This window comes from Perca flavescens, chromosome 5 (assembly GCF_004354835.1).
Source record: "Perca flavescens isolate YP-PL-M2 chromosome 5, PFLA_1.0, whole genome shotgun sequence".
NCBI classification, from domain to species: domain Eukaryota; kingdom Metazoa; phylum Chordata; class Actinopteri; order Perciformes; family Percidae; genus Perca; species Perca flavescens.
In genome coordinates, this window is record NC_041335.1 from 32,915,415 (window position 1) to 32,927,257 (window position 11,843).

At 40.9% G+C, this 11,843-nt stretch overlaps 1 protein-coding gene across 2 annotated transcripts; it reads right to left on the reverse strand.

Annotated features, from left to right (window-relative positions):
* Nucleotides 1-4,177: 4,177 nt before the first annotated feature.
* On the reverse strand, nucleotides 4,178-9,824 carry ptrh1 (peptidyl-tRNA hydrolase 1 homolog). 2 transcript variants are annotated; one of them, XM_028578499.1, is made up of 6 exons: nucleotides 9,609-9,824; nucleotides 9,115-9,240; nucleotides 7,385-7,604; nucleotides 6,524-6,623; nucleotides 5,963-6,008; nucleotides 4,178-5,026 (listed from the first exon to the last, which is right to left on the reverse strand). In XM_028578499.1, exons 2-6 carry the CDS (start codon nucleotides 9,220-9,222, stop codon nucleotides 4,748-4,750), a joined length of 753 nt encoding a protein of 250 aa, XP_028434300.1. In that variant the 5' UTR covers nucleotides 9,223-9,240; nucleotides 9,609-9,824; the 3' UTR covers nucleotides 4,178-4,747. The 2 variants fall into 2 exon arrangements, with proteins under 2 accessions (XP_028434300.1, XP_028434299.1); XM_028578498.1 differs by lacking the exon at nucleotides 9,609-9,824 and having other exon boundaries at nucleotides 9,115-9,589.
* Between the last annotated feature and the right edge of the window lie 2,019 nt (nucleotides 9,825-11,843).

The window sequence follows — 11,843 nt, forward strand, 5'->3', positions numbered from 1 at the left end:
AACAATGAACTCTTGACATTTTTGTATCTGTATTGGCTTCTAAAACCTCCACAGTGGATCCCAGAGTGATATATTATCCCAGCATGTGCATCTTTACTGTTGCACTCCTTATAAGTTGCTCTGTACAAAACCATCAGCTTAAAGCCAAATGTAAACAGTAAGACAAGGGGTTAAAGGATAAATTACCCAGCAGGCTTTGCGATGGCGGACCCTTCCTCATCCTCTCATCAGACATGTGAGTGGATCCCCTCCGCCCTGCTCTGCTCTGTACGGTGAGTTAACATTTCCGTTGCTGGGAACATTTTTGCACGTTGGATGCTCATTTGCCTCTTAAAGGGCCCCGCTGCTGCCTTTTCATGGCCCTGTAAGAATAATTTAGTGCGGGAGGCCCGAGATCACTGGAGATTATGGCTATGAAAGGGGAAAAGGACGCGTTATTAATGCTTGCTCAGCAGAAAGAGACGAATGAGAAAAAGGATCCCCAACGGGCCTGGATTCACTGTGCCATGGGAAACCACGACGGCTTCAGTCTGTTCAATAAATACGCCTCATGAAAAAAGTGTAGTGTAGTGATACTGAAAGACACGTAAGGTCCCTACTGGAACATTATAGGAATACACCAAGAGATAAAATGCATTAAAAAGGTCAATACAAACGGGTGTTCAATCCCTGCAGATATATTATAGAAATATCATGAGGGTTACCTTTAGACTAATGGTGATACAAATAACATGAAGCACAGTGAGGTCACTGCTCTGGGCCATAGAGACACTATGAGTCAATATAGGAGATATTATACATACTAGAGCTGCACAACATAAGGGAAAATATGCGATAATGTTGTTGAATAAGCAATAAATAAACATATATTATAGTGTACTCCATTCTGCATGTCTGCTGCTTTCAGCATTCTGTTAAAATGCAACAAACTGCTTGTTGACTATGAAAAACAGATGAAAGGAAATCATTTCCAACATTCTTTTATTGATCAAATTGAACATTGAATTGAATATTAAAAAGGCACCACTAAAAAACGAATTACAGTGACATTTTAAAGTGTACTTTTCTACTGATATTTTCTTTCAACTAACACAAACGATCTCTGTGTTTTTCGCGATATGTCGTAGCCTTTTGCGATGTGTGTATTGCGCCAGTTGATGTCGCGATGATGATAAAATACAATATACGATATATATATATATAATGTGAGCATATATAACAGCATATATTATATGATATGATATGAAATATATACATGTATGTAAATATTTTAAACATAATGTTAGACATCTGGCGCGGATGTCAGGCTTTGTCCCTCACCTCCCGCTCTGTGTGTTGCCGCCGCCTCAAAATCCCTTCGCTACAGGAAACGACAAACAAACAACAAACTTGGAGCTAGCATGCTACACTAGCTTGTGCAACAAGGCAGGCCTGCTTGGGTGTTTCGGTAAGTGATTGTAAAGAGTCACAAAAAATATGTTTACGGCATTAACTATCTAACTGGGAGGTTTTGGGACCGATTGGTCGGATTGCTGTGGACGAAGTACACACGCCGATACACTGGTAAGAGCAAATGAGATTTAACCATGTATCCAGCTCATTTAAAAAGATCACTGTATTGTGTGAACAGTTAACTTCATTTAATATTGTATGTGATGTTTTCTTTTGCGGGGTGCAAATGCTCCTGAGACCATTTCTCAGAGATTTTTTCCCCTCCTATCCTGGAATGTATGTGTGGTGAAGCCAGACCTTACTCCACAGCGCTGTGGAGATAGAGCTGGCAATGTGACACTAATACTACTCTGACTACAAACGGAAACCAGAATGCTTCTGATACCAAAATCTTTTCCCATTGCCTAGAGACTTTGCATTCAAACGCAGATATCAGTTTGAAGAGATTAGAATTAGATTTCAGATATCATCGTGTCAACGTTGTCCTTGTCAGATTTGTTCCATAGGAGCTGCTGGAAATCTGAATTAGAAAATACAACAAAGAACCCCAGAATGTAGACTTTGATATCTGCCAACAACCATCAGTTGACACAGGGTGTGGTGATACTTTTGTTCTGCCAGACATTGTGAGTGTGAGTGAGGTCCTGGTCACTTTTCGTGGGGCTCCTACTGGTGCCTGGACCTCAGTTTGGGGACCACTAGTCCGGCATTGCAAGACCTTCCTCCACAGCGCTGCAGAGGAAGGTGTGGCGAGTCCACACAGCATTCCGGGATGCGATATTACGAATCCCAATATAGCCACGCCAAGACCCGCCCTTCAATAGCATTTATTGGCCAGGCGTCCATGCTTACGCAAGGTAACGTAACCCCATTTGTTCAGGTCCTATCCCCTGGCCAATCGGCTATCCTAACCTTAACCACTATATGTTGTTTTGTTGAAAACAGAAACAGACACTGACTCACAGAGTTGTGCCGTCAAACCAAAAAACAAACAAGTTTGTGGGAATTGTGTGCCAATAAATGCTAACATTAGTCAAGTTAGCGTTGAACACAATAAACGTACAGCTGAGGCTAGTGCAAATGTTTGGCGCTAAATGAAAGTTTCAGGGGATCAACGTTTTTACACTTCTTCCTCTCAGGATCATGAATGTTTGAACCAAATTTCATGGTATTCCATCCAAGTTGTTGAGGAATTTCAGTCTGGATCAAAGTCATCGCCAACGCTGGAGCCTGGCCAACATATAGTGTCCCCAGTATCAGTGGAGCCAGTGGGCTCGCTTTGTGTTAATGCAGCGTTAGCACATCTGTGGGAAGACCCCCCAGCAGGCCACCGGTAGCCCAGCTACGCCTGGCCGTAGAGCATGGTGGAAGGTTGGGGGTCCCATTCCTGAATAAATTTAGGTTCTCCTCTAAAGACCCAGGTGTCCGGCCCCAATGCTGACCTCTGACCCCTGCAGAAGAAAAGTTATTGAAGCTGCTGGTAAAGCCTCCTAAAGCTGACCAGTGAGGAGGGGCTGGGAAAGTGGCCTGATGGAGGCAAAGGCTGGCTCAACGGGGTCACAGCAGAGAAAGACGGGTGGGTTTAAGGAGGGTGGGGGGATTTCCGTGTGTGTGTTATAGCCCACCCCCCCATCCTCCGTCCACAAGTGTGTCCCTGCAGCTATTGTGACTCTGAGCTACAGCAGGACAGAAGGCCTCAAACAAACCGGGTCTAAACAATGTTTGGCCCCTTTTGTTTCTCGCCTGCCTTTCTTCTTCAGCCCTCCATCGCAATCTACTGGCCTCCTTTGTATTGATTTCCCTCATTCAGCAGCTCGTCAGCCTCTTTCCGCTATTTTATATGCTCTTTTCTGGCTTTTTTTGTCCGCAACCTCCCCCGCCGAACCCCTCCCTCAACCGGCATTCTCTGCAGTGTGAGAACGCAGTGCGCCTCTTGACTGGATGTGACTCATTAAAGGCAACTAATTGATGAAGAGTGTAATTAGTGTGACAATCGGAAAAGGGGGGAAATCAATATGTTTTAAGCCAAACCGTACGTTCGGCTGACAGCAGCGCGAGGAGGCTCGCTGTCACTTTTACGTACAAAAGAGGAGAAATTGAGCTTTACGAAAAGAGCTTTTATGTTTTCTTCCAGTTCAATTCTTGACTCTCGACCTGTTAGAACTGCATCACTTGGGAGTCTATTAGCTTAAAATGCCCCCACAAAATATACGCAGATGAGGCCTGAAGCTGTTGCTTTTATACTTTATGTTCCAAATAAGACACTCCGGAGCAGCGTCTCATGACACGCAGTGGTTTCCAACCTTTTTGGTCTGAGGAACCCCTACAGTCCTGTCAGATGAACACACGTACCGCTTCATCGATTCCCAACGTATGTTCTAAATGTTATTCCTCATCCAATATATAAAAGTGGATATTGTAATTTTTTTCATACTTTTTGGGGTTTGGTTGGTTTGGTCATCGTACTACTATTACTACTATTACTACTATTTCTTGGAGTGAAGAAGAATTTTTCAAGCATTTATCCATTACTTTTAGCTATTGCAACTGATTAGTCAGTGCTTTTGGCTAACCATTTCAGTTGCTTGGTTAAGCTTTTGTGCTCGCTTGCTAACTAGTTTTCAATTAAGTTTTTTTCAAATCAGTTGAGCTGCTCCAGTCTTTCCACATACCCCCTGGCAACAGCAGAAGTACCCCTTAGTGTACAAGTTATCCACCAAGGATGCACAGTCCTCTCAATTTATTATTTTAAATCAGAATAAATGTATAGAAATCTTTTTTTCTGAGTTTGTGTGAGCTTTAAATGACACATGGGATAAATGTACCATTCATGTCCAGTATTTCCTCAGAAAATCACAAAATGTTTAAAAAAAATTACACATCTTGCATGTTAGAGATCCTTAATCGATTCTTGGCTCAAAAACATAACTTGTTGTTCTGCCTCTGTCCGATTGTTACACCACCTTTTGACTGAAATCTGTTGACAGGTTTTTGAGGTATTATTCAAACCCAAAAATCAGACAAACACAACCTCTTCTGTGGCAATAAGCAATACACATAATGAGTTACAGCTCTGCTTTAAGACGAGATCGTAGCATCTATTTATTTTGATCATTTGGACTATTTTTGTGGTCCTCTTGTAGGATAACCAAGAAGAAGGAGTCAATCGTTTTCAGTGGTGATCCTACTCTGTAGAAATATGTGTGTCCTTTAACTCACAGCAGAGAATAAATACATAAATAAAGATGCTCGCTCTGTAAATGTTCATGTTCATGTTTTTGAGGCACTTTGAGCTTCAGCATTGAGTAGCAGCAGAGATCTCAGCTGGGGAGGATGAGCGCTCCGTCTCCTTCCTCTTCTGTGCTGCTTGTCTGCCCCCTGCTGGCGAGGAGGGGGGCTGGGACTCCTGTTGGGAATCTTCCTGGGAGAGCTGGGAGAGGAGGAGGTCCACGCTCTGGACCAGAACAGACTCCAGAACCTTCTTCTCCTCTGAGGAGAACCGGCCCAGAACGTGACGCTCCACCGGCGTTTTCCCCGTCGGCCGGCCGATGCCGACCCGAAGTCTGGGCATCACCTGCGAGAGAGACGAGAGGACGTGAGACAGTCCTGCTGGTTCACACACTGCACTTGAGTTTATACATTTTAAAAAAGACAAAAAGTTTTCTTTCTCTATTTTTTTGTTAAGATTAATTTTTGGGGAATTTTGAGGCCTTTGTTTTGACATGACAGCTTACACATGAAAGGGGAGAGAGGGGGAATGACATGCAGCAAAGGAACTGAACCCACGGCTGCAGCAACGAGGACTGAGCCTCTATATGGGCGCACGCTCTACCAGGTGAGCTACCCAGGCGCCCTTCTTTGTCTTATGTCTTTTTTTCATTTTTTTTCAGTGGCAAACGTTTCGGCATCAAGCACACGTAAAGTTTCTTCAAAAAGTTTGGTCCAATTTGTATTGTTCACGTTTGTTCATGCAGTGCATTTGTGATTGGCACCTCCACTTGTTCTGCATGCACATGCACACACACACACACACACACACACACACACACACACACACACACACACACACACACACACATATATATATATATATATATATATATATATATATATATATATATATATATATATATATATATATATATATATATATATATATATATACACACACACATACTTTTTCTAGTTGTAGTCTGCTATGAATATGTGTTTTATTTTACAATGCATGTATACATTAATTTTGCTATGTATACTTTACTACATCTTTGGCAAAAAGTTCCTTTTGGATGAATAAAGTTCTTGAAAGATGTTTTCTAATCAATAACCACTATTGGAAGAAGTGTCTCTGTAATTGTTGGGGTTTTGGAATTTATAGAGTGTGGTCTAGACCTACTCTGTGTTTTGAGATAACTTTTGTTATGATTTGATACTATAAATAAAATTGAATTGAATTGTCTGTGTTTCTCTTATAAAACAATTCAAACCTGTATTATTGTGAACATTTACTTACATCAGTCTGAAGACAGTCCACACAGGAGCGGACTCCATTATGACCTCTGTGAACGAGAGGAATTTCAGGTGAAGTTCAATTTGTATTCTTACTGTAATTTTCAACACAGGTGGAATTGTTTTCCCGTACATCGACTCTTTTCCACTAAATATTACATTAAGTATCCCCAAAACTTTCTTATATTTGTAATCCCAATGTTTGTTTTTGCACAACTGAATCTTGTCACTTCACATAATAAGAAAACAATACATTTAGGTAATTATTTCTTAGAGGGAAGGAGATCCACCAGCGTTCAGGTCCAGACCTTCAAACTGCAGCATGGAGAAGTATATAAAGATTATTTTTGGGCATTTGTAGGCCTTTATTGACAGGACAGCTGAAGAAATGAAAGGGGAGGGAGAGGGGGGAATAACATGCAGCAAAGGGCCGCAGGTCGGAGACGAACTCGGGCCCGCTGCGTCGAGGAGTAAACTTCTATATATGGGCGCCCACTCTACCAACGGAGCTATCCTGGCGCCCAGCATGGAGAAGTATTAAGTCAACGTGATGAATGAAACCCACCTGGCACTTCCTCCGTGTTTGATGACGATTTTCCCCAGAGGTTTGTCCAGTTCATCGTGGACCAGCAGGATGTCTTCAGGCCTGATGCCGTATTTACCAGCTAGAGAGGACACACAGACACGTTCAGCGATAATAAATATCCAAATATTAACTGTCTTTTTTCATTTGTTTATTTTGACAAACAACCAAATAGATCTCAGTTTTTAGAGTCTAAAATAAAGTTTTCTTCCAAAGTTGAGGAAAAGTTTCTCAAATAGACAAACACGAAACAGTCAAATAAAAGAAATTAAATTGACAGAGAAAAGCAGCTACCGCAGACAATATTGGCCATTTCTGCTTGATTGCTTGGTTTCTTCACCTTTTCCAAAGTCAAATTCAAGCACGTTTTAAAGATTGTCAAGCTTTTCCAGCACGTAACAACTATAGTAAATTAAATATTTATATAAAATACATACTGTACACTCAGTGGTCACTTTATTAGGTACACCTGTAAATTAAATGTAAACGCTATTACTGATTTCTTATTTAACACATTTTCAGGAAAGTCCTAATTCATTAGAAATCCCCCAGCCCCCCACACTGATGCTGCATGTTGTAGATTTAATGAATTATTTATCCCACAGAGGCCATTTATTAAATGACAAAGAAAAGAGACGGACGGAGAGAGGAATCGGATTTGCTTATAGAGCACTTTGAACAAAACCAATTAGTGGCAGAGCTGCAGAGGGCATACAACAAAGATAACGATGAGAGTCTGTTCCTGAGCTCACTTTCGTTCATAAATACTCACAATGAAAATAAAATAAACACACAAACATCACTCCATATTGCATAACACGACAGACAGACAGACAGACACACCTGCTTTGGCCACTGACACTCCGTTGATGTTCATCAGCAGCCTGGGACGGAGCAGCACCACATGTGTTTGTTGTACCTCTGACACGATGACCTCACCGGACACATGCTTGTCGCCACGCCAACGGTCAGCAACGCCGAGCCGGGCAGCGAGCGCGCCGAGCACTGCCATGCCGACGCTGTGTCTGGTACCTTCCATCCCTGGGTTACCCAGCCCCACCACCTGTCACACACACACACACAACATTGAAAGCTACCCTTTATACTGTTTTAGTTCTTTTGTAGATTTAAGTAGGTTTTAACTGATAATCTTTATATTGGGTTTGACATGGACAAAACATATGAATAGCAATAAAAACAAAGTCTTCAGATACATCTTAAGGTATTGCTTTAGATTTGGACTATAACATATGAAAAAAAGGAAATGCCTAGATAGCAGGCAAAACACTATAATTGCCTTCTGATGTTGCGTTTTCTGCCTGAATTTATTCATTTGTTTTATATTTTTATCTTCCCCAGGATTGTCTCTCATTTTGTACAAGTTTAAAAACATTTTTACGTCTCTATTTTCATTTACTATCTCTTTTCACTTATATATCTCTGTGTTTTAAATACATTTAAAGCAAGACAAGATGGGCTACACCTTTATTGATTAAAATGTTGTTGCAGCAGTACAAAAGAAACAACTACATAAATTCAGATAAGTATGCTACAGAAAGTAACAGAAATAAATAAGAGTTACTTAAACCAAAAGTATTGCCTGTTTCCAAAGCCTGCTACATCATATTCCTCTGTGAGCTCTATTGTTAAATCAAGTTTAATCAGATGATTGACAATGACAAATGGAATATTGCTTCTACAATAACAATTCTTCCTCAGAAAAAAAGCCAAAGAGAGTTAAAGTCAGCTGAGGAGGCTGACATAAACACACAACACATATACAGTCGCTGCCTTGTACTGATGGTACTGATCCACTGGCAGCAGCAACAGCTCTGTTAACACAAACACTATAGACTACATTGTATTAGACTCTTTGGCTGTTGACACACTGCTAACATTGTGTTCTGCCTCTACACACTGTGCTTTTATTTATTTTCCGTTGAACAGGACACAGTGGAAAAAGGCAAGGAGAAGTTAAAACATTGGAGGTCAAATGACAAAGTACATTATAGATGAGGAATATGACTAGTCATTAAAAATAAAACAGAAATGCCAGATGATTGTCCTTATGGTGCCACGATGACAATATAACTTGGCTGTTTTGTTTTTGTCTCTATCAAATCCATTTTTGTGGCTAAACTTGGACAAAATGTCATTAGACCAATCAGTCGAATTACACTGGTAGAAAAACAGATAACAAGCCAAACTCCATTCTAAAGTCTATCAATTTAACGCAGCCTTGAAGCAGCGGTACAGCTCAATATTTCATTTGATATCTAGCCTAGAATGCAGCACTTAGTTTAAATGAAATGTTTACCGAATTTAAATGGGTCTTAGACTGATCCGGAAAATGTATATGCAAAAGTATATTATGGGAGGCATACTTAATGTCCAATAAGCAAGACAGTACTACATGGTCAGATTTTTGAATGGTGTTTGGTGGGATTTACCAATCCAGTAAAATTGATTTGCGATCATTGGTTTAGTAAATCTATGGTAGTCAAATTAAACAACTATACATGTATCTACAGTGCGGTCGACAAAATGTAGATGTTGTGAGGTTAAACACTTACTAGCTTTCGGCGGCCTTGTGTGTGTATTTCTGCTTCAATTCCCATCAATGGTGTAAAGAGCTCACTCAGCAAAACTCGGTTTAGGACTCTTGTTAAAAGTCGTCGCATCGTGACAATGTTCAACAGCTTCATAAAAAAGAGGTACAAATTACCACAAAATCTACTTAAAACGGTGACTTTTTTCATTCGGCCCATAAAAAAAGTTCTTCAGCACTTGTCATTACGTCAAATTTCAGACGTTTTCACAGTGATTAACCGTGAGGAAACATTTCCTATGAGAATACCCTGTATGTTCACTGTGATTACTCAATGGTATTTAATATATCCTAACTTAATCTTTAGCTATATTTTTCTGTATTTACCTTCACTTTATTAGCTAAGCTATATAAGTAAATCAACAGAGAAAAGCTAATCTAAGTTTTAACATTAATATCACAACTGTGTGAACTTTTAGTTATCTTGCAAAGGTTAATGTTAGCTTAACGTTACTGTACCTTGTTGGCTAACTCAATACAGCACAACACCAACAGACGCGCTCAAGAACAACCACGAAATAGGTTCAAAACCCGTGAGGTTAACATATAAAATACTAACATATATATATCGAGAATGTATGCATTATTTTTTTAATATTCTCATGTTTTATTTGAGGTTACATGACAGTAACTAGATCCTGTCGGTCATGCCCATGTCTCTTTCACAAAAGTCAACGAGTGTCAGAAAGACAGCCGAGTGAACAGGGTTTTCCTTCTCTGATAGGCTACAGCGCCATCTAACTTGGTTACTGAGAATTACAGATTAGATTTATTCTCGAACAGGACACACTGGTGGTCGACTGGTAGTGACAATGACATCACCTGCTGCAGTTAGGGGTTTAACGTTTTAACTGCCTTTTGATGTAGAATCAGAAGAATGCAAAAATTATTTCATCATTATGTTTTCATTAAAACCAACATTGTTTTTATACCAACCAAATTTTTCACTTTTTGCTCTACTGCATTTATTTAATAACTTAAGTTTCCAGCTAATTGTCAGATTCAGATAAAATATAAAAAATTCAATCAACAAATTAATTAGATATTATTCGCTTTCCAACGTTATTTACTTTGTGACCTAAACTATATCAATATAACCCACTTTTACCTACACCACAACACTCTAAAGGTTTGCTTTCTGAAATCCAAAGAACTTTGAGTGACCCAATAAAAAAAAAAAATATATATATATATATATATATATATATATATATATATATATATATATATATATATAAGAAAACCATGGATTTAACAAAAGCATTTTAATTATTTCTACAATAGTTTGGTTTACAATTCCCTGTCATATTTGTTATATTTTGTGGTATTTTATTTAAATATAATTGAAATATTGATGCCCTATCATTGTAACTGGACAAGAGGTAAGTGGAATAAATAATCTGAAAATTACTTTCGAGGGTCGAGTCAGTGACAATTGGTGGCCCACATATCTCAAAGTTAAAGGAAGACTCACAAAAAAAAATAATTGTCAAAAGATTTGTCATTATATTTATTTGGAAAACAGAGTTTTTCTCATCTTTCTCAACATTTGCCTTTTGAGCTGATAATCAGCCTTGGGTCGGGGAGCAGGGAACAGCGTCTGTCACCGGCTGACATCTCTCCACCACAGCGCTGATCTCGCCCACGCTCACGCCGTCGTACGTGCCTGTGATGTACGTCCAGTGGGTTTCTCCGTTGTGGTTGGTCCTGCTCAGCCTGCCAGTGTAGGGGATGTCTGCCGTCATCTTCCTGCCGTCCATCCTCACGGTGCAGGAGTGGTTGGGTGGGACAACCAGCTCCACGGACACAGAGTGACTGATGGACTCCACTATGCTGGTTCCCTCTGAGAAGGTCACCGTCTGCTCCTTGGTATAGTCCACGGTCCCCGGGCCAAGGATGGGCACTTTGGCCTTCATGGTGGAGATGGTGCCGTTGCGCGTCTCTCTGCCAATGTCCCAGGTCTTCGCCACCGAACTGGTCTTCTCCAGGCTCACAGTCTTCTCCACAGTTCTGCACTCCAGGTTGGTGACTTTGGTGAGCTTCAGGGCCTCCGGAGGATGGTGGAACAGCTCCATCTGGTCGATGAGATACTCCACGTGAGAGATGTGCTGGCTGTAGCTGTCTCTGTTGATAGCGAGAACCTGGTATTTCTTGTACCAGTACTCATCACCCTCCCATGGAAGGAAGAAGGCCTCGTGTTGGGTCACCACTTTGCCAAGACCGTACTTGTTTTTGCCCACATATATTTCTGAGTTGGGACAGGTTTTGATGGCGTAACTGGGGACTGACCCGTATGAATCTTCAACCCATTGCAGGAACTCAAAGTGGTCAACGTTGACCAGCATTTCAAACTTGGAGGACGCATACTCTTTGTCAGCGTACGGGTACTGGCAGAAGCTCCCTTTGCTGGGAGTGTAGAAGCCGGCCTCGCAGTTGACTTTGCACACGTAGTCGGTGCGTTCGGTGTAGCCGTTGAAGATGGCGACGGCGCCGTTTGGGAGGGAGCCGTTCCACGTCACCCACTTGAGGTTGGCGTGTTCACCAAACATGGGTAAGGAATGTGACGATGTCTCAGTTTCTGGGATCTCTCTGATTTGAGGAGGCTTGATGACTTCACGGGAGGGGACAACATCTTCCAGTGTAGGGTTAAGCCATGGCTCTGGAAAGACATATAGAAACTGGCACTAGGTTTTT

Excerpts from the sequence above, each read along its gene's own strand:
- ptrh1 (XM_028578498.1), bottom strand. The coding sequence starts at position 9,309 with ATGGGCCGAATGAAAAAAGTCACCGTTTTAAGTAGATTTTGTGGTAAT. Across the intron at positions 7,605-9,114 it reads CACAAGGCCGCCGAAAGCTA|GTGGTGGGGCTGGGTAACCC; the intron begins GTAAGTGTTTAA and ends TGTGTGTGACAG. Across the intron at positions 5,027-5,962 it reads TGGACTGTCTTCAGACTGAT|GTGATGCCCAGACTTCGGGT; the intron begins GTAAGTAAATGT and ends TCTCTCTCGCAG.